Here is a 23,545-nt window from a genome sequence, read left to right on the forward strand (position 1 = left end):
TTTTTTCCTTTTGTTACAGTGTTTAAAATTGGAACAAGCATGAAGTCTCTAAGGCTATTGTAGCAATTCCCTGTATTTTGTTTGTTATTGCAGGTAATGAAGAACATGAGGGAAAAGACTCTAAAAAAATTTAGTTAACACCTTAAAGCATTGCACTATTTTGTAGAACAAATAGCCTTTTGTACTTGAAGTTGATTTGATCTGTGAAAGGCAACACCTGAATATCATGCAAGACTAAGTAATTATGCCTGATTGTGAGGGTTTTTTTCAGGTATAGGTCACAGGAAATTCAGTTAGGGTAGAGTATGTACAAAACTAAGAAATATGCAGATTTTCTGTTTTAAGATTGTGTAAAAATTATTTACAGTTAATACTTGCACAAAGGTTAGAAAGGTTGATGAAGTGATATTTAGTTTTGCTTTACTATTCACTGCGTGTCAGAATGTAATTATGACTGATTCATGAAACTGTCTTAGCAATAAACCATCTTTATTAAAATGCTGATCAAGACAAGAGCTGACAGTAATAAAGAATAGAACATTTTAGTCTTGTTGCTTTTGAATGATTGCTAATTACCCCAGAGGTCATGTATAGTGCTTATGAGGATTCATTGACATTTTCTTTAAAGTCTACTGTTTCAACAACATCTGAACAGAGAGACAAAAACTGTATGCACACCTAACAGCATTTGGAGCAAGTTTTTATCCACCACCAAATACCAGATTATTCCCTTTCTCCTTCTCCCCAGTACCTCTTGTTTCCGTGGGTTGGTGTAGCAGAAAGTTAGGAGTGCTACCAACTTGATTTACTCTCTCTTTTTTTTTTATTTTTAAATTTTTTTAACAATTCTGAGTGTGGATGAAAGGAGCAGCCCTTTGAAGGTCCTGCACTTGTACTGTGCCTGCTCATGACAGTCTGGCTGATCTTTTAGAGCAGCAGCCTGTGGACAAACCTGCCCAGCTGGTGAGTCCCAGTTGGACCTGTTTCACGTTCTGAAACGTGCTGGTGATTGTCACTTGCTGATGACTTTGAGAGTACTCCAAAATTAAAACCTGTGGCTGTGCTTTGTAGGTCACAAGTAGTATTTTCATGACACACTCTATTTTTGCTTGAGAGGATTCTTTTTCTACCGCAGTTATGAATCGTTTGGGAAAATGCCAATTGTAATGGTTTCATTTGGATGAAAAAACTTTGTCTTGAAATCACTTAAGAAAGAATTATAAGAAAGAAGAAACAATTTTCTTGTTGGTAATCTAACACTACATGGGATCAAATAAGGAAAAATAAAAATGGTTAAGCCTAGTAAGCTCTGTTTACCCAAGGAACTCTTCCTGGCTGAGGGTTCTCATCATGTCTCTACATGTTGTGTGATGATAATTTGTCTCTTCTAGGCTGAATATAAATGTATGAGAAAAACAATTGTCAATGAACAGTCTCGTTATTTTCTGATTTGCTGGAGGAAAGGACCATTAGTGATCCTGTGTATTGTTAATGGAGACCAGATCAGCAGGATGGGTGTGGGGTATTTTCAAGTATAGTAGGGGTTTTTTTAGGATATAAGCTAATACAAAGAATTAGATGCTGAGGATGCATGTGAAAAGGCAAGATGATACCTACATGGAAATTATGATTAATTTTGCTCAAAGTGGTTGGAAGTTACACTTCTCAGTTAGGCATGGCTTGGTTATTAATAGTAGGTGTTCTAATGTGCTTGTTAAGAACTACACCAGAGGCCAAGAGTATCAGTTGTGCAGCTTTGCATACCTGTGGACAGGACTGTACTCTTCTTTGCTCATATGGAAAGTGTATGTGATACTGCATCTGCAGTGCTACCATAGCTTTTGCAGGTGTCTGGTTTAACCTGAGTGTGAAAGGCTGTGGAAGCTCAGCAGGTGTGGGAATCAGGTAATAATCAAGCCAAAGTGAAGCACTCTCATGTCTCTGCCCCCCTACACCTTCTCCAGTGGTCCTCAGATAGGATGGTTTGATCCTGTGTGCTGACAGGATATTTATAAGATCTTGTATGTTGGCTCTTTTTTATTCTAATGACATTAAAATTTGGAGCAGAGAATGACAATTGGGTTGACTTAGGGTGGTCTTCAATAAGGTTAAGAGATATCTACTCACCTGCCTTATCAAGGGTCATGAGCTGGTCACAACATTTGAGCTCACAGGGACATGTTGTGTTTAGTACAATGGACCACAAGGCCATCTATTAATATTAGCATTTCAGGGGTTTTTTGGTGACACATGGGAAACTTAAGTCTTGAGAACTTCTTGCGGGTTATCCAGTTAATTTTAACTGCCTTTTGAAATGTTCTGAAACCTTTGTTCTCTACTTAATCTATCATGTCGTATACTTTAAATTCTTGAGCAGTTAAACATTTTAATATCTACCATACTTGATTGCAGCAACAAAGGAATACTAGAGGTGCTTACAGGAAGAAAAATATATTTATATTAGTCTATATTTAATAACTTGCTACAATAGATATACTGAAAATCTCATTTTATCTATACTATCAGACGATTGTCATTTTAGGTGTTGAGCCCTGAGGCTTTGCCTTTTTTCCTTCTGGAATAAAAAGGTTTTCTGTCACAGTGGAAATGAGTGCATTATCGTGCTGTATTTTTAACTAATTGCGTTTTCAATTCTGTAATTGTATTTCTTCTTTGTATACATAAATACATAAATGACTTCAAAATAAATTGTATGACTAATTAATTTTATGCATTTGAATTGAATAGGATAAGTCAGACTTGAAATATCTGAATAGAATAGAAAATCTGTTGGAAACCATAAATGGTTCCACAAGAACAGACTAAACTAACTGTATCTTCAATTTATTTCAACAGGAAAGTACACGTTTAGCCCAAGTAGATGAAATTTGAATGTTTAAATCTCCATCTTAAAAAAATGGAAACCAATAGTTACAGTCATGGCTTTGACAGTTAAGGACTAACAATCTGAGCACCCCGGTTAGTTCTTTGGCTGTTGATTAGGATTCTGTGGTGGTGATTAGTGCGTGTGAGGATGCAATCACATCTGGAGGGTTTAATCAGTCCAGGGTTGGAGAAGTTAGTCCAAAGATGGAGAAAGAAACTAGAACTTCTGTATGTAATCCTGGTAGGGTTTTTCCCCATGCTGCAAAAAGATTAAAGGGAAAAAACAGAAACGCTCACAATTTATTTTATTTGCTCCCCTCCCTGGAGCTTGCAGGGTTTGTAAGTTATAGTATTGATTTTCTAGTTTCGCGATGCAGGATTGTAATGTCATCGGCACCTGTGAGAGGGAGAGAAGATGTGTGGGGGTGCTCATATGCCCCTTCTCTGAGGTTCAGTATTTCTTTCATACAGTTGTGAGCAGAATTTGTTTTTCTGTACTGTGCAACCATGTATCTTGTTTTCATTTTTGTAAATCTAGTATGTTAAGTGCTTAGCTTGAACATATACGATATTTTGGTGTGCTTTATTTTCTTCTATTTTATAGTGTGGTTATATGCTGTCTTTTTAACATGTAAAGCATGCCTCTTGAAAAATATTTACAAATATCAACCTTTTTGTCCTCTGCACTCCTGTGAAGCAGATAAGTCGATGTTTACGTGCATAGAAACAAAGAACCACAGTGGGTACCCTTGTCTACAAAGGAAACCTCAATAGAAAAACATTTGGATCTCTGCTCAGCGTGTAGCTTCCCTGTGACCTTTCTGACTCTGAGTAAAGGTGACCATGTGCCGAATCCCTCTTCAGAGCTGTCTCCACTGGTACATGCTTTATTTGGAGGAGAGATGCTGTTGTTACTCCCTGGTGGTGCAGGCAATCCTCCTTTGGCCACCCTTCAGTTCACCAGTTCTGCTCTCACACCCTTTCTCTTCTCTACAGCGTAGAGCTTAGTTTGTGTCAGTAGCGTTGCCTGCACCAGTGCATGTTTCTATGCTGGTTTGTTGACATTAATTTCTTCCACATTGCTATTTAACGATTGGTTTCTTTATTCATACTCGTGTTTGATTTTTTTTTTTTGTTACATTATTTTCCAGTAGCACCTATAGATCTGTATTCTACTGACATAAATTTGTGTAATGAGAAGGTTGTTCCTACCCTACAAAACTTATAATCTAACAACAGCAATCGTGTTTTAAAGGGGTGTTTTCTGGGAGCATGTTGCTACATAGATTATAATGTTTTATTTTAATGGCAGGGGCCACCCATTTTATGTATACTGATACAGTACCTAACAGAATAGGTGCAAGTGAGCTTTAAAGTGTCTCAGTAAAAGTAATTCATGATAAACAACAGTAGATACATGAACCTGTAGAAGGGTTAGGAAATTCTTGTGGCTGTTTTAATTTTATTTTGAACATGGGCTCTAAATGGCTGGAGTGCTTTCCTGAACAGATCATCAGTCTTGGAAGGGAAAATAAAACCACACACCACACACAAAAAAAAATCCCCTGTCTTCGAGGTCCAAGTCAGTGGTTCTTGAGACAGTAATAAATGAAAAATATGCTAGAGATTCGAAGTAAAAATATAAACCAGAATTTGACTGAGAATACTGGTTTAAAAATATGAGATAGAATTAGATAAGACAGATTTAAGCCAAAATAAAACACCAAACCAAACCTGGAAATTAATTAGGAACATCCAAGGACCAGGATAGTAAAATGACAAGTGTCTTCCAAAGGACTAAATATCTCTCTGTTCCTGTTAACTGGCCCATGTATTTATGCTTATATCATGCGTTACAGAAAACTGTTGTGTATCAACTCTGTTTTTCTATTTTGTCAACGTTTGGTTCAGTTGACTTCTGTCTCCTAAGGAAGCAAAAAATCAGTAGGACTATAATGGCTGTATTTATATATCTCTGAACGGGATGCTCCCGTTGCCTCTCTGGCTGAAAGGTCCTATAGCCCAGAATATCTAACAGATATTTAAAAAATTAACTATGTAATGTTACATCACATTAGAGTGAATAGTAGTACATTATTGTAGACATGCCAAGACAAGGTTCATAGGGAAAAGAAAATATCTGTTTAGACAACTATTTGTAGCTTTAAAGGGGCTTAAAAACATAAAGAAGCTTTTGAGCAAGCAAGATCTTCTTAACTAGTGTCACTGATGAGGGTGATTTTTCCTGAATAATGATCATATTAATACTAATTACTTTGAAGACAGAGAAAAGGGAAAACAGAAGAAATGCATCATCTGCTTCATAGCTCTGTTGATAGTATTCACATGTACAGGTCTTACCTCCAGAATTCATTCACTGTAGTGTTAAATCGTGAAGTCATAGAAGCCTCTCAGTGCGTTTAAGGAGTGCTAAGTTTGTAAGCAGAACACAAGTGAACTAAACCGCTTAGCACCAAGTGCTGCTATGTATTTCGGCAAGCTGCAGGGACCTGTGTGCTCCAGCCCAGCGCCAGTCTGTATGTGAGGGCACAGAATGTCTGCCCTACCCTCCCGGCATCAGCAGCTGAGCCACAAGCACTGCTATAAGTATCAGCACAATGAATTTACACCAGCTGCGGTGTTCAGGTGCACTTTTCTTCTTTCAGCCATACCATAACCATGCCACACGCTTCAGTATATCTATTTCTGTGTTTGCTCTTTGCTCTATATGCAACACAACACCTTGAGAGAGCGGTAACATTTGTAAACCAGTCTTGAAGGCCAAAGAGATGGGGCTGGATCCATGCAAAATTTCCCGTTGTTTCCAGGAAAATAAGACCAAAATTATAAATAGCATTAGTAAATATCTGAGTATCTAAGGTTTATCTAAATAATTTCATAGTCTGCATAGCTGTATAATTGTGTGTTTGTTTGTTTTTTTCTGTGCAGAAAATAATACTTGAGCTAAGCTACTACTTGAGAAAAATAAAACTTTGTGTGGAAAGAAGCTGAGCATCAGTGCCTGGCAAAGAAAAGCAAAGTACATCAGCGCTGCTGTGAAATTTCAGGAATATTCCTTCTGGCCTTGACTGCCAGACTGATGCTGAAGAAAAGCTTAAACATCCTCCCTCCCTCATGCATATTATTAGATGCCTCTGGAACTTTTTTCTTCTGCTCTGTTATTCTCTTTCTTTGTAAGCTTTCATGAAAAGAAAGGGAATAGATTATAATAATATTGTAGCACCAATGCTATTGTGTTTGCAGTAGCCTTAGCCCAAGATAATGATTTGATTAGCATGGCTTTTTCACTTACTGGAATTAAAGATACATGGATTTTCCTGGGATTCTGTGCCTTCAAGATGACTTTTTTTCACCTTCTTTCTTCAGCTGTGTATCTTTGCAGAGAAGTTGGAGGTTTAAAATAGGTGTAGAGCCTTCAGTAATAGCCAGGGGCAAAAAATTAGTGCAATGAGTCATCACAGTCAGTCCTGCAGATATTTGTAATCTGTAAGTCCTATTCAATGCATTTGTTCAAAAGGGCCATTGTTCCTTAAATCACTGATAATAGTTCTTCTAAAATGTAAGTTTTTTCTTCCTGCAATGTAGTTGCTATAAATGAGATTTGACATTTCCAATTTTGATACTTTGAGCCTTAAGGAGGCTTTGAAAAATTTGACACACAGAATATGAAATGCTTAATGAAAGTGTTAAAGATAAACTAATAGTTCATAGTGCAGTGAAGAAGCAGAGTAGTTTAGCGGATTTTAGCAATCCAAAGAATTCTGATAGAGTTGAATTACCTAAAAAAAAGTTTCATTGCTTTAATTAAATTGGTGGTAGTGGTGTATTTCCTAAAATATTAGAACTTTTCTTCCCTTTCTTTTATGTCTTCTTTTGCCTCTGGCTATCTAACATCCAGAAGTTGTGTATGTTGGCAGTAGTAATAACAGATCAGCAGAGCTATTCCTTTTGCCAGGGGGCATAAAATCTTGTTCCCACTGAGGTTAGTGATAATTTTGCTCTCAGCCTCAGGCCTTGAATCATAAAAAGAGCACCTTTTAGTGCAGCTGGTTTTGAGTTTTCTAAGAGGAGCAATTATTGTGACTACTCAGGAACATGTCTATCACACTTGGAATCTTACAGGTTGTTTAATGTGGGGGGTGAGGAAAGGAGGTCCTCCTGTGAGTAAATTCAGACATTACAAAAATCAAACAAAATCTTGTTATAGAGCTTTGTTTATTCCCCTTTATTCTTCAGTCCATTTTGCAGTAAGACTTGGCATGATTTGTATATTTGGTGTTTGACTCATAAAATTTTTAATATTCTTAGTAGAAGGAAAATAAAAATATTTTTAGTCTATAAAGTAGAAGTAGTTTCAATTGTCTCTGCTAGAATTTGACTGTGATCTGTTAAACTGTTGCTCCTAACTTTTTATTTCTAAATATGTATTATTTAACATGAAAATAATTATTTTCACACGTACCCCCAACAAAGCACTACCCAGAGAGAAGGGGTAATATCCACTCTCGATTTATTCCCTGTGCTTCCAATCAATATTAATTTTCTAGGTGATGGACTTTTGAAAATGGTTACTTTTTTGTTTGGAATATGGGAATGATTTCCAGCTTGTTTCTTTGCTTTGATAATTGTGAAGGAATCTTCAATTTTGTGATCTTGATTTCAGTTTTGCAGATGATGTTCGTGCTGATGGTTCATCACAGCAGTGTGTCTTTCCTCTAACACAGACAATAGTGAATACAGCTTTGGCTTCAGAAAAGCTATTCCTTTTTTTTTTGTTGTCTCTGTAGAAATACTGCAACACAGTCCAGCTTGATTCTGGCATAGACTATAGGAAACGAGTGCTTCCCGCTGCTGGAAAACTCTACTACCTGTAAGTTTATCTGTGATACGGTATTTGCCCTCTTTTTCTTTCTTATTAGCCAAGAATTTCTGGTCAATAGGAAATGAAAAATGTCGAGTAGAATTAGCAGAATGTGACTTTTCCTTTCTTTGCCTTCTGGTCCATTTTGTTCAGCAAACCGCCTTCCATTATGCCTTGATATTAACTTCATTAAACTACATTTTCAGTATCCACAGTAGCATCATTTATAATGTGTGACTGAATAAAAACTAATTAGATTTTTTTGGGGAGGTGTGGTGTTTGGAGAACTGAAGTGACAGATGGTTAGAAAGTAATGAATATCCTCTTGTGAGAGATTGCACAATTCTCTTATAATAGAAGAACATCCTTATTGTATTTAAGTAATTAAGTATTTATAGAAATCCAATGACAAGGATTCATTTAATGTTGGGTGTTTCCAGTGCTGTGGATTAAAAAAACCTCAACACCCTCCTGTTTTGACAGACTGTTTCTGTTTATCATGACAAAATGTCTTTAGCACTTTATTCTGTATTTGCAAATAAATATATTTCAAATATGTTCACAGTTACGCTTATGGTTGCAGCATGTATCTGCCTAATAGAAACATCCTCTTTTTAAAACAAAGCAAACAAACTTTGAAACCTTTGCATTGCTGACATTTTTCTATCTTGTATTTGCTCTTCTAATATTATTTAATCAATGACAACCTGAGCAAGGTAGACAACAATAACTTACAATTAGTTTTATAACGGTTGTATCTTTCAACCTAACATACAGTATTGATTAAAAGTCATGTTTCCATTAAGAAAGGTGCAGTATTTTCATTGATGTGACAGGTATTTGAGACGAAGTATGTCTGAATCATTCTATAATAAAGTTAGAAATTGTGTGTCCAGAAGGAGGAGTACTGCTTAAGAGAATTACAACAGGTAACTTTGCTTCTGGAAGGAAATGACAGAATTTTTTATATGGAAAACAGGTCAAATGGAGGTCCTGTATCTTCAAAGTGTGACTGTATCAACTCAGGAAAAGTTCTATGTTCTATGTGTTCCGTATTCTTGGCTGGCTCCTCTTTCTTGAAGTTTTGCGGTGGCTGCTCGGAAGTGCTGTTTGAAGTGGCCACTGTTCCCTCAGTGTTCCCTCCCTGTTACCATTGCTCATTGTAGCCCTTGTTCCGATGTCTGCGTTGCTGGCCCTGCTTACGGCTCTGCTTTTTGTGCCCACTGCACTCTGCTGACTGCGAAGGGCACCTACCATATTATTTTCTCACTGCCCGTGCTCTGAAGAAAGGAAAAGCACATGTGCGGTTTCCAGCAGGTAGTAGGCTACACATGGTGCCTATGGCATCAGCTCTTGGAGGGGAAGAAACATTAACAAGCCCCAGGAGCAATACCCAGCCAAAGTATTTCATGGTGTTCTGCTGTAAAACTTGTGATCAAATGAATGGCAGACACTGGTGATGTTTGTCTCATGTTCTCTCATTGGAAGGATGTCGATTACCTCTAGAATTTGTTGTGTAAATCATTAGGAAGCAGTGATTGAAAAAAATAAAATCCTGTAGCTGGCGAAGGAAGTAAGATACTTATTTGATCCTCCTTGCTTTTTATGAGGAAATTATTCATTTTTCTATTCAAACTCATTCATTGGGGCAACCCTGCAGAACTAGTGTAGTAGGTGGATAATTCTTTTTTCTTTTGTTTTAAAATTAGTAACTATACAGTATTTTGCTACAGATTTTTGACATTCATTTAGCAAAGAAAATGTTCTTGTCCAACATGTTTACATTCGCCTATTAATATAGTATCACCATGACAGTTTTTTTTAAATCCTCTTGATGCTTCATAATTTGTGTAATCTTAATTTAAAATATGCAACTAAGGGTTGCTTAAAGCTGTTTGACACTCATCTGAAAGCAGTCAGTTTAACACAATTACAAGATTCTTGATCAAAGCAACTTCCTTGATCTCAGTCTCAGGTATCTATTTCCAAAACAAACTTTCTTGGCAATGACGTGCAAGTATCCATCTAGGTATCATACTCAGCTGTTTCTTCCTGTAGCCTTTACATCAAACTTTTTAATAGTTCAACGCATACATGTGTGCATACTCTCTAATATATATGAATTCTTTCCCCCTTTTTATGACTTCTTTTCAGGTTTTGTCTGTTTCTTTCAATTTGTTGTTTTGTCAGAGGAAAGCAGCACACAAATATCAATGTCGAGAGGATCTTTTTTTTAAAGTTACAGTTTTAATGTACTCTGATCAGAAAAGGGTTTTTAAAAAGTGTTTGGAATGACACTTGCAGAGGTTTGGGTTTTGCTGCTGTGGGGTTTTTTTGTATATGTGTGTGCGTTTGGTTTTCTCTTTTCCCAAGGTTTATATCTACAAGGTTTGCTATCATTAAGCTGGAGCTAAAAAGAAGTTATCTCAGTTCTGCTGTTAACATTTTTAAGGTGCTTAAGGCCTAATGAACGGGAAAATAATTGTGTAACATGCTGATCATCATTTACTGTTTAGAAGAGGTGTAGAACTGCATGAAGCAATGCAACTTGAGTGCCTCCATGATCTACAAAAGTAGTGTTTTCACACCAAATGAGAATATACAAACTTCAGTGAAGCATTAGAAATCCTAGTTCCACTTTATTGTCTAGCATAGCATTAATTTACTATACTCAGCTTTCAAACTTATCTAGAATTATTATGTATCATCTTTCAGATGCCCTCTAACCCATCCAGTGACAAAAAATATTCTCTGATCAGACAGGTCTGTAATTCTTGGGGCAACTAGCAGATGAATATAAACTTTGCTTCAGCTCTCAGCACAGATATTTTGCATTTTAACTCTCTGTAGTTATCTTTTCCCAGATAGTATTGGCGACAGAGAGAGGAAAACTGATAAAATTACTATAGCAGAGATCATGCTGTTATTTTAAATTTCGTAGTTTAATTTTGCAAATTGTTTGATCAATACAATCAGTTGACTTGATGTTCTTCCCCCCCCCAACCCCGAAAGCTGCTCCAATATTTAATTTCACAAAGTCCCCTCTCAGAAATTACAAAGGATACTTCTTTAGGTGCTTGACTGTCTTGCCTTGTCTATTTGCTCTTATTTTGCATGCGAGATAGAGCCAGAAGCCTTTTTTCTCATTGTGTACACATAGTGTTAATGGATCTGCTGTGCCTGTATTGCCTCATTACTGGAAACAGCTCAAAACACAGAAGTCTTTCAGTGTATGCAAATAAGGCAGAATCATCTACCTGAGAGTTAATATTCTCTACTTTTAAGTGTATTCTAAATCTAATGTTTGTATTTAGAGCATAACATCCTGTTCTCTTTTTTATGGGCAAAAAGCTAAGCAGGCTCAGGCAGCTGTTTGATGTTGGCTTCAAGTGTTATTAATTTCATATTCTATTATTCTTTTCACTGTAGCACAAGTGAAGCTGATGTGGAGGCTGTCATGGATAAGTTGTTTGATGAGCTGGCTCAGAAACAAAATGATTGTACGTAAGTTAATTTCTCTTGAAAGAGAATACATTTAGAACACAATGCCCAATCTCCACTGACCAATTAATAAGTTCCATTGCTGTATATGGGTTGATGCCACACTCAAGTGGCAGTCATTGTATCAGCATTTTGTCTAATTTATGTGTTGAATCATGTGCTATTATTCATCAAGCTATGCATTTCCTATCTGTAAGAGATGAATTTTATAGTAATTATCCAGAGAAGATTGAGTCTTTGTTCATGTTCCCATAGTAACTAGACCAAGGATTCTAAAAGTGCAAGGCAGAGAGCTGAGGCTGAATAAAGCGTGTGGAACCATTGCAGACTTCACGTTTGAAGAGCTGTGCGACAGAGTGAGTACCCAGTCAAATCTGGATCAGTTAATGCTCAGGCTTCTCACAGCTTAAAAAAACCCACACAGACACAAACAACCTACAAAAAACTAACCCCAAACATAAAAACTTGCTATTTTCACAAGTCATACTAAATTAAAAGCTTTTGTTGTTGTTGTTGTTTTTTGTTTTGTTTTGTTTTAACTTGGCAGAAAGGTTTTTAATTTAACAGGAGAAAAAAGAACCCACAAAACGCAGCTTCCCAAAAGAACAATAATAATTTGTGTTTTAATGATACAGCAAATTCACTCTTAAGTCTATTACAGATTGTGTTCAAAAATCTAGTATGTGCCTGGGTTAGCATAATTGCTGGAATATTAGTAGTCACAATGTATCAATATGTAAAGAACATTCAAATACTGTTTTTAAAAACTGGGGTTTAAGTTGATACTCAAGCAAAAGAGTAGTAATACTGGCAGCACTAGAGTGAAGCTGTTGTTGTGTGCCTTAATTGTAACTAGCTATACAAGGGCTGTTTAGTACCAGGCCTTCTCCTCAGAATTTGCCAAATTTTGCTAAATACTGCCAAAATCTCTGCCAAATATGTGGGGTGTGATTCCTGAAAAGCTCTATTTGTATGTGACCGCCAATGGGTTTGAAGACAGTGCCCCAGAAATTGCATCCTACTTCAGTGACCTCTCTGCTGACACCTGAAGTTGTTGTTAAATGGCCACAACTCTGAACTGGGCTGAGAGCACTTTGATTCAGGATGCTGACCAGTTCTTTGGTTATAACATTGTTTTCACTTTCTTGTAGCTACCAAGTTGATGAGTATTTGGACAGAAATTTTGCTGGTTACATTTCAGACTGTAGGTTTTAGGCTCTGTTGTTTTTTAGTTTCAGACAAAGCTGGTTAGCTGTGAGAATGAAGGTATGTCATGGGTAGGACAGCTTGCTTTTCACTGAAAGTTTTGACACTTGTTCTTCATTGTGCCTCTTAACGTATCAGCAAACTGTGCTGTCAGCACAGTTCTTTAGTCCAATAAATGCCTTATGTACTTAACTGAGATGATAAATTGCTTCTAAGGAGAAGTGCTCTGGTAGCTCAGGTGACAGCAGCCATTACTTGGGGTCTGAAGGTTCTGATCCTGTTAAATGAGGTGGGGTTCAGACCATCTTGGTGTAACAGTGCTGAAGTGCTTGGTTTGCAGAACAAGTAAAGAGAATCCTTATGAAATGTTAAACATCATTTTAACAGGATTGTTCTGATGGTGACCACCCAGGACTTGGGAAGTCTGCTGTCTCAGTTCAGATGCCTTCTGCAGATGTGCTATGATAGTCTCTAATGCAATAATCACATGGCAGACAATAAATGTTTTTCTTAAGGAGCTTCCTTCATCGTAATTTATATGGCTCAGTTTGTTTTTGCCTCTTCAGGTGACTGATGTACCTTCATATATGTTACGTTAGCATGTTGGTAAGGTGGTATCACTGTGCTCACTTCATAGCTAGAGAAGTATAGTCATGAACTTCAGAATTGTGCATTAAATTTGGATGAACGGCTTGAGTTGCCTCTAATACAATATTTTTCACAAATGTAAACTTTTATAGCGCTTCATAGCAATAGTAAAAAATTCCTATTGGTGTAAGCTGCATTTAAGACCTTGCCTGGCCAGCTGCTGCATTTGCCTGCCCTGTTGCCTTTAAAATCTACTAAAAGCCGAAAGAATACATTGTCAAACCGTGAAACCAGGTTCCTTTTTTTTAATGAAAACTCTTTAACTCTTTGCTGGAAAAATTTATACGCGCAGTATCTTCTCTTTAACAGTCAGAATAGGAAGTCATTCCCACTGATGCCACAGAAAAAAAGGAAGAATAGGTAGGATCTGGAGGAGTGAACTGGTGGTTTGTTGTCAAAATAACCCTCAAAGTCAGGAGACATTCAACATGAGAGGAAGTGTAAAGTCATTCATATATTTTCAAATAAGCTGGCTAATAGTGGGAATTATTTGTGGAGGGATAAAGCAGAAATCTGTAGGAGACATAGCTAAAAGCTGTTTGGTACTGCTTGTGGTGCCAAATGGTAGATAAGTTGACAGGCATCATGAGTGCAACTAAGAGGCTGAGAAAAACGTAATGAAAAAGATCCACAAGAGAAAATGCAGCAGGGGAATTTGCTGGCTTTGGCTTGGGTGAATCTGCAAGTTTCTTTGTGCCGGATATGCGGACAAAGTCCCATGGGAAGGCAGATTGTCTGAAGGGACACAGGGTGGGAAATCTTCCAAACTGGAGCCTGCAGCAACCAGGAGGGGGCTTTACTGCCAGGCCAAGTGATGCATCCTAGCTAGATAAGTGCAATCTGAAGCTGGTGTCGTAGGAGCCAAGTAAACTTATAGCAGAATCGAAAACAAGATTTGCAGTTGGATTTATATCAGTGATAAGACCTGGTGACAAGCATGATAAATAAGAAATTCTCATTAGTGGTGAAAAATGAGACATAATTGATATTATTGAAATCTCATGGGACAATTCATAAAATAAGAATATTAAATCAGTGCTTACAGCCTACTTAAGGACAGAGTGGCTAAAAGAGGTGAAGGACAGTATGCAACATTAAAGACACTGGTACCTGCCTTAAAGTTAATTAATACGAGGATCTTGAATACATATCAATCAGTCTACTAATTAACAAACCCAAGAGGCTAGTACTCATAGGAGTCTGTTGCAAATGGAGAATGAGGTGTATTGCTTTTTGAGCACTTGGCTATAAAAAGCATATAAAGGAAAAAAATACCATTGTATGGGAAGCTTATGCTGTAGATGAATTGCAGAGAATAGTGGAATCTAATTAGCCTGAAAATTGCAAGTGAGATTTTTCTAGCATAAAATGTACTGCATCCAGTACAGGGTCATTTGATTTGAGCAGCTTTATGGGAGCTTACAGTGATGAATTCATCTAGGAATTTATCTTGCATAAGGACAATCTTCTCTATGATTTTCTAACATTCAGTGTAACCAAAAGATACTTCCAAACAGGGGAATTACATATTTGAGTGTTCAGGAAGGGTAATTTTCAAAAGCAAAAGGGAAATATGACCGAAACTAATTTGAAAGGGAAGTGTAAACAAAAACAATGGAAAAGACAAGAAGGACTTCTTGAGGAAGAAGAGAGTAAAATGTGTGTCCTGTGTCACTGTTGAGATAATCAAATAATATAGAATGAACCGCAGCTAGTTATGAAGTGTGGGAAGAATAAAGAGAAACTAAATGTCACGGGCAAATATTATGTCTGCTCAGCTATGAGACATTTGTTAAGTAAAATGGGAGGTTTGCTACAGTTTTTATTATCTCAATGTTATTGGCTTATTCTTAGATAGAGATGGCTGAACTTCTAATAATGACGTGGAAAAGGGAAAAGGCTTTGCAAAAAATACTTGTTCGAGGGGAAGCAGAGTGAAATATTTGTTTGACTAAAGGGTGATAAAATAACTTCCAGTCTGTTAATAGTTAGCATATTAAAAATAGCCTGCAAATTCATTTTGAATCATTGGAGTCCTAGAAAACTAGACTGAGATCACTGACTAGCTTTCTATTTTTGATAAATATTGGAGTGCAAGAGAAATTCCATGGCCCTGGAAGAAAGCTACTACATGCCAATATTAAAAAAATAAGCAAGCAAAATTCACACAAGTATGATGACTGGTATAACTGCAGGCTGGCAGCCAGATTTTAGTCCAGAAAGGGTAATGGAGAAGCTGGTTCTGGATTCACACTGTGGATAACTACAGAATGGAAATGAAATGAATTTCAGTCTTCCTGATTTTTGTGGAAAAGGTTGAGTTGTGTAGATGCTGTTCTTCTTACCAAGAAATTGGTATTATTCAGTGTCAAGAAAGTATTTGTTAAATAGATTGTGAAGTTAGTTAACTAACATATAGAAAGAATTACTACCAAAGGGTTGTTGTTGAGTGTAGCATTTCTAATGAGCACATTTTTATACTAAGCCCAGTACAATATTTTTTTTTCCCCAGCAGTTTTGAATTTAACATAAATGCTGATACAATTTGCTCTAAGTACAAAGAGAGGTGTGTGTATGGGGGGGAGTGATGAAAACTAGGATGCTGCATGCAATTTATTTCTCAGCAGAACTGAGATTTTGGGGGAGGATGGAGAGGGTATGTTTCGGTTTGGCTTTTTTAAATCTAAGCAAACACAAAATTTTACATCTAGAAATTGGGAACACAAGTCATACCTACAGGAGGAAGAGACTGTGCCCTGGGCATAGTGGCTTGGAAGTAGCTTTAAGTATTGTAAGGACAAACAGCTCAAAAGGAGCTTCTGGTCCAATGTTAGGGCAATTAGACCTAATTTCATCTGGGATGGTTAGGGTGAAAATAAACAGGAGGGTACAAAGATTATTTTAATTTTAAAAACCTCTCAGATCGATGGCAGAATATTAGATGTGGTTTTGACATCAGAATTTTAGAAAAGACATTGAAAAAGCTGAAGAGGCTGTTGAAAAAAGCCACAGACCATTTGAGCTGGAGAATTTGTGCCCTCAGAAGACAGACTTACAGTTCAATTTGTTCGTCTTATTAAAAAGAAGACAGGAAGATGATTTTATAAGGTACAGCCATTTTCACAGGAAAAAAAAATACAGATATTAACGGGCTCCCAAAGCTAGCAGAAGAAGACATAATTAAAACCAGAGCCTACAGAGATTAGATTAGATTTAAAAAAAAAAAAAAAAAAGAAAAAAAGGGAGGAAAAAAGCAGCCATTCACATATTTGAAACAGTGAAGGAAGTGGCAGAGCCTCCTTATACTGTGCTTTGGGTCAAAACCGGATGTCATTTTAGGAAGAGGTGTTTGTGTTTGAGCCTAAGTACTAGTTCTTAGGCTTAGCTCTCTCTAAAATTCAGGAAACTGGAGGATCATGTGACCTGTCTGGTCTTAAATTGTCTAGAACTAGGGATGTGAGAGAGACAGGGTCCACACTGCCTCTTGGCAAGTGTCTCGAGTTCAGCAACTGGCAGGGGAACGTGCCCAGTCTGTGTCAAGGGGATAACCTGCACTCAGCCTCCTCACGCTTTTGGGATTTTTGGAACTATTCTTAGTCTACTATCAGTCTGTGCAGTGAGCTCAGTCTGCATTTTTCTGAGATTTGTAAATTTCTTGGATTTGAGTGGGGTTTCACAAGACGTGTATAAGACATTTCCCTGATACCAAGCAACCTTTCTTTCAAATTTGACGTTCCTGTACCACAGCATGGAAGCACGACAACTTCTCACTGAACCACTTGTAAAGGAAAGTCTTAACTTGAGGAGCAAGATGTGTAATAGCCTTACTCTCAGAAATACAGTAATTCATCAAAAAATGAATACTCGTTCACATGCACAGATGCATGTCCATATGAAGTCGGTTTGAGGCATCCATTCAGAATGGGGAAGTTTCGAGATGAAAGCTGGTTTCACAGTGGAAGGTGGATATTGACTCTGGTTAGGCTTTTGTTTGCATTTTTCACATCTAATAAATACAAGAGAGTAAGAACAACTCAAAATATAATATCATTTTATTTAGTTAATGCAAATAGTTGTGGTTACCTTTATTTCCGCTGTTGTATTTGGTTCATAATTACAAAATCAGTATATAATTTAAGGTAGAGGCATCAGTGAATGTAATGAAAGGAATCAGTTGTTTTAAGAAGTTATTTCTTTTAATATTGGATTGTTGCAAAAATATCTTGGAAGATATTTTTCTGGAGTTTTTTTGAAACTGGCATATACCGGTGCTCATATGGTTCTCAGTAGCCTTTGCAGCATGAACGAACAACATCGTAGTCAGAACTTGGTGAATTGATTCCTTCGGCCATCCATAACCTTTAATGGTTCCAGAAAGAAGAATTTAAGTTTTGCAAGAGTCAATATGTGAAAGGCTGAATGCTTTTGTTATGTTGGAGAGATAGGTTATCAGCCAAGTAACTCTGCTTTCACATTGTTGTGATGATATGTCTTATGGTCTGGTCTTGGGTTACTGTTACTGTGCAGTCTACAGGGGTGAACATTCAGACTTAAAAACTCTGTTTACGTTTATTGGCGTAGGATTAAGGGGATGCCTCTGAAATTGGTCGAATTATTACCTATTTAGACAGTAACTTTTGTAATGCGTCATTTCATCTGAACGGTCTGTAAAACCTTTTTTCAAATTCAGTGATGTTTCCTTTGAAATAAAATAAAAATTCTGTTTTAAAGGGAAATATTAGAACATTTTCCACTTTGGTGTCACATGATTTCATGAAATGTCAGCCAATAAGGAATAGATGAAAATAGCAAATCAGCACTTGTTACATTATTGTTTACAGCGATTTTTAAATCATAGTTTCCCAGTTGAGGAGAACGCCAGGTTTCAGCTAATTTAGTTAAGCGTGGACACGTGGAAAACTAAAAAAAAATGCTGCATAAGGGGATATTGATTTACTTTAGTGGCTTTAGAGCAAAATGAGAAGCAGTTTTCCAGATCTGATACAGGAGGTCACAGTGTGGCACATGGTAGCACTTGTTGTGGCTTGAAAGTAGTTACCTGCTCACTGGAATGCAGCCCAGTAAATGTGCTTCTCCAGGCTCATCGTCCGGGAGAACTATGCTCAGATTTCATCGAAATGTTTGTTATCCTAGCATTTGCTAAGGCCCCATAAAATGAACAAAACGTAGCCAGAGAAGACTGGGAGAAACACTGAACAGGATTTGACCTATAGTTCCCGGATTTTAGTGCTAACATTATCCTCCTCTGTTCTTTGTAGCCTTTAATTAATTTCTTCCTGTCAGTTTCTCTGTCTCTACAATGAAAGATACATTTACCAATGGAGTTAGACTGTTGCAAAAAACCATAATTAGTTAATTTTTTCGTTGAGTTAGTGTGTGAATGAAAAATCACCACCATAGTGAATCCTAAGGACGTGGTTCTTGACAAGCAAATACAGTTTATAATTGTCCTTGACAAATTCTAGTAGGCTTTTCAGATGGTCAGGCCTGATAACTTGAATTCAGCAACATGTTTATTAAAACCTTTTTTTTTTTTCCCTTATCCCTTTTCTCAGCAGTTGGATGTATATCCAATTTTCAGATGAAAATACTTTTAAAAGTAAAATGTATGTATTAACTTGATTTTAAAATCTCAGTATCCTAAACTAGCAATCATGCAAATCTACGTCTTACTACTGCATCACAGTGGTTTCATTTCTCTGTGTTTACACATAAAGCTCTGTTTTCATTATGCCATAGAAAAATCACACTCTGCCAGTCTTCTTTCTTTACTTCCCATTTAAAATTTTGTTTAAAAACTGATAATTGTGACACTTTGTCTTAAATCTTGATCTGGTATAAATAATTTAGACAACAGTGTACCTGATAGATAACCTTCCAAAGTCCTTAAGGAGTAAAGAGATTGTGTCTTCCTCACAATATTATCTTTTACAGTCTTCCTCTCACTTGTGTGTAGCAACTACTGCCCTCTGCTGGGAATTCTGACTTTGTAGTGTACTCAAACACATTTTAACCTTTTCTTTACAAAGGTTGAATAACTTTGTTTCATGGACACTCTAGTCTTTTCATTAGGTAGTTAAATATATCCTTTTATCCAGCGACCAAGTATCAATTAACATGATGTCTTAACACCATGGGAAGCTATATCTATAAAACTGATTTTGTGGATGGGTAAACTAAAGAACAAAGGGTCGTGTTAAATGCAGAAGGTTTAATATAGAAATGCATGGAAGTTCATGAACAAGAAGTTGCTGGTACCTGGGAAAGTACATCAGCAAATTATTGTGATATGCATATCCTATTCCTATATTCACCCTAGACAACTACCTCTGGCTACTACTAAAGGATATGGGGCTACATAAGTCTATGAGGTTTATTATTTTTAAAGAAATTTAAATAAGGACATGTTTCCAGTTTGAGCTGGAAAACAGGGCAAGGGAATTTGGATTACTAAGTGTTGGCAAACTACAGCATAACAAAGCTAAGAAAATAAATTTAATATCTATGTTGTAAAAGGTTATCTTACTGTGTTTTGGTTGTTTTTTTTTTTCAGAAGTTTAGCTTCTCCGCAATTGGCAAAACACAGTATTTGTGTAGATTATCACAACAAAGAGGCGGCAGTTTCTGATAGGTTGTGGTTCCATTGCAATAGGCACATTCTACAGACGAGGAGAAAGATGTGGTTCCTAACTTGAATAGCTTGCACTTCAAAATGAAAGATGTAAGCAAGCATTGAAAAAAAAACAAAGTCACCATTTTCAAAGGCAACAACTGATTTAGGAGTGCAAGCGTCTGCTTTTAAGTCAATCGAATGTCTCTCCTACATGATGACACAACTCAGCTGTGTTTGCAGTTCAATGGTTCTGAGTTATTTTGAGGGAACTGACTTCCTTAAAAAGTAAGCTAAATGCATCTGCTGTATATATAATTTGGTGTCAGCTTTAGGATTGTAAGATTGTTGGGTGTAGTTGTAAATAAACATCCCATGGAGTTGTTTGGAAGTGAGCACTATTTTCAGTAACTCTTTAAAATAATTGTTTCCATTAGTTTGATTTTGATCTTAGTTTTATTCACAGCAGGAGATTAATTTTTGCAGCTCAAGCTCTGGACTGAGAGTCTGTCTTTTATTAGCTACATTTGCTTTAAGAATGTAGTCAGTTTCTATACCCCCTCCACCAAAAAAAAAGCCTTATCTAACTTGCCAAGTGTGTTTTATAAAATACACTTAAGAAACTTATTTCAGATAGTAATGTAGTAGTATTGTTAGTCAGACCTCCTTTCTGCTTTATACCTTATTTTGTGTGTATCAGGGCTTAATTTTAGAAAGCATTCACTGTAGTGAAAGCTGCATAAAACTTGAGGTTTTAGATCCTGTACTTTGTAGGTCAAGGAATACACAAAGAGGTTTTGAAATCTTATCAGTAAGTGCCAATATTTAAATAGACCTATAAACAGAATGATCTATAAACCTAATTCCTGTAGTTTCTAGGTTCTTTTGAAAACTTAAATCAAAAGATCATTTGAATTGCGATCTAGTAGCTTATTTAAGAGGAACTTAAATGTAATTTTGATGTATATATATTTCCTTATGGCCTTTGTGTTTTATCTGCTTATCCCTGTTGAAATTCTTGGCTTGTTTGCTTACTGTACAAAGCAAAAGAAACTTTTTTTTTTTTAATTTAAGCCTTAACTGTATTTGGAGACCTTTTCATTGACAAATGCTCTGGAGTTGGAACTGGAAATTGTGCAGTGAGGGCTCTGAGAGTAGAAATGTGCCTCTTACTGTTCTGCCGGTCTGTAGCCAGCCTTGAGCAGCTGGTAGGTCTTTGAGACATCTCACTTGTTGTAGCTTCAGCGTGGATGTCAGTCACTGTTGAGGAGATAAGCTCTTCTAAGGCAGGAGTGGTTGTGCTGAATGATGAAGGAACATGGGAATGTGCTCTGGTGAGGCTGACTTTTCAACTCCATTGGGATAAAGTGGGGAAATGGGCAAATATTGATTACTAAAGCAGTATTCATCTGTGTGCAGGAAAATGAACTCAGGTAGAGCAGTTGCACAAGAGGTGCACTTGGGAGAGTCTAGGCTAGAATGACATGTATTTTCCCACAGGATAAGAAAAACAAATACAATTGAGAACCTCACTCACGTCAGTCACCCCAAAGAAAGACCAGGAACAGAACAGCACTATTTTAGTTAGATAGCATTGTGATACATGTGTGTAAAATTGTTTATGAATACGGGAAAAAGCTGGTGGTCACAAGCGTCTTCTTGATCAGCAAAGGTCTGAAACAACTTTGCGCTATGGGAAACATGACTAAAAATATTTTGCTGTAAAATCAAGCAAAATTGGTTCTTACCAAGATTCTGTGATGAGGTGACGGGAGATAGAGGGGGGCTGTGCTTGATCCAGAAAAATCATCTACCCCAGAGTTTATAGATCTCAGATTCTTGCTCTACTGATCATCCACTTGAGTGTCAAAGCTAGAAAACAACTTCCATAAGGGATGTGCAGTAGGTATTGGATAAGGTGCTATGAACACTGAAATGCAATTGGGAAATTCCAGACTGTTGCTTGTGTTATCTGAGTTTGTTCCTCTTTCTACATAGCAATGGCTATTACTGTAGTGCCTATGTGATACTGTAATTACACGATTACATACAGCTGAATGCTGCCTGCCACAGTCTGCACCAGGTGCACATGCACACTCAAAAGCAGAAAAACCCAGCCAAAACCTCACCTTTTCACTGTTGGCAATTGTAATCTTAATTTTCTGGGCAATTTTCTTGAGGCACTGAGTCCTAGGCTGCCATAGTCATGACTTTCACTGAAGTGAGCCTTGTGTTTTGAATTGGTGGTGTTCCATGAAACCTGAAAAATCAGCTTTCAGAGGTCCTTAACATGGCATCAAGAGCTCACATATGCTTTTAACTTTAATTTCTCAGTCCTCTGTCTGTAAAATGGAGATAGTATCACTTTCTTGATTCACAGCTGTAGTTGTAGAGGTAAATTTGTTACTGCAGGTGAAGTACGTAGCTGTTGTGGTAATAAAAGCCGAAGAAGAAATGCGTAATTCTTCTTCCACACAAGTATTTGAAAAGTCCATGAAAAGTTACATCTTGTGACACAGCAGAAATGAGGACAAAACACTTATTTCCAAGTGTGTTTTATATGAGAATCACTATTGTGAATATTGGTGGGTCAAAGGTCCAGGGAGAAGGGGAAGCATCAGGTGATGAAAGTCAAGACTGTTGCATATATCCAAGAGATAAAGATTAAGGGTGCACAGGCAACTGCTGCCTAACATCTGTGTCTGACTTTTTAGCTTTAATACAGTTTTTAAAATGTAGTTTTCATTTGTGTGGTTACTGCTGGCAACATCATTGGTCTATTTGTTTTTCGTGTCTTCGCTCTTAGTAACTAAAACGTACATTAATGAATATTTTAAAAGAAAGAATAATAAATCAATTAGTGAATAATTTACCAAACAAGTTGTATAACCTCACGTCAAGTGGTGTTCACACACCTTAAAATAATGATTTGAAAGTTGCAGGGTGATTCACAGGGCTTAGTTAGGAAGCTCCAAAACAAAACTGCATGTTATTTTAATCCTTCCTCAGTATGCCCTCTGATGTGTTTTATAATTACACAACGACATACCTTTTAATTTTGCCACGAGAAACCTTCAGTAAAACTTGATAAGAAATTGCCTTCTTAATTAAATTCTGTTTATTAATAATGCTTCAAATTAACTTGTTATATTTGCCTGTAACTTACAGAGCTTCCCAATAGCTTTGTACTGCCATCAGTAAATTTTTTTTCATTGTTAGCCGTGCCTTAACTATCTTAGTCTTTTTCTTTTTTTTTAACTTCAGCATGCAACTGCCTTGCAGATCATGCCCAGGTTTTTCTGTTCCTTTCTTGAATTATGATCTTGAAATATTACCGCAGTGATAGGGCATGGCTCCTTTGGAAACTACAGAAAGGGCTCTATAGTTTTTTGTTATTGCTTAATATCTAAGTTGTGAATAATATCTAATCTTAAACTGCATTTTAGTGTTAGGAAGTTTTGGAGTGTTGGGGTGTCTGCACTAAATTGTAGTTATTGTCAGTCACAGCTCTTCAGGATGTTATTGGAACTGGCCCTGGAATATCTTCCAACATAATCTTTTTCTAACATATGTAAAGCATTATGTATTCTTCACACAACCTCTAAACTATGAGCTACTTTGTCACTGATGAGTCAACAAAGAAGAAGGATGCTTTATACTTTAATTAAATGGCATATATAATAGAAACGGGAGACGACTAACTCTTAAAACAGTCCACAGAGAGCTCCAAATAATAAACATCCTACTTGAACTGAGATGATGATAGCTGAAAATGCATTAAGTAGACAGCG

At 36.8% G+C, this 23,545-nt stretch overlaps 1 protein-coding gene across 4 annotated transcripts in view; it reads left to right on the plus strand.

Moving 5' to 3' along the window:
* Positions 1-23,545, plus strand: part of AFG1L (AFG1 like ATPase) — a 69,729-nt gene that overhangs the window by 34,372 nt on the left and 11,812 nt on the right. For 3 of the 4 annotated variants that reach the window (XR_010471870.1, XM_065059678.1, XM_065059677.1), the window contains 3 exons: positions 7,695-7,777; positions 11,198-11,268; positions 11,525-11,625. The exons of the other annotated variant lie outside the window; for it this stretch is intronic. Coding sequence is in view for 2 of the 3 variants with exons in the window: in XM_065059678.1 (XP_064915750.1) it covers positions 7,695-7,777; positions 11,198-11,268; positions 11,525-11,625 (255 nt within the window). In the remaining variant the exon portion in view is untranslated. The remainder of the gene's footprint in view (positions 1-7,694; positions 7,778-11,197; positions 11,269-11,524; positions 11,626-23,545) is intronic. 4 annotated transcript variants of the gene reach the window in all.

This window comes from Columba livia, chromosome 3 (genome assembly GCF_036013475.1).
Source record: "Columba livia isolate bColLiv1 breed racing homer chromosome 3, bColLiv1.pat.W.v2, whole genome shotgun sequence".
NCBI lineage: Eukaryota > Metazoa > Chordata > Aves > Columbiformes > Columbidae > Columba > Columba livia.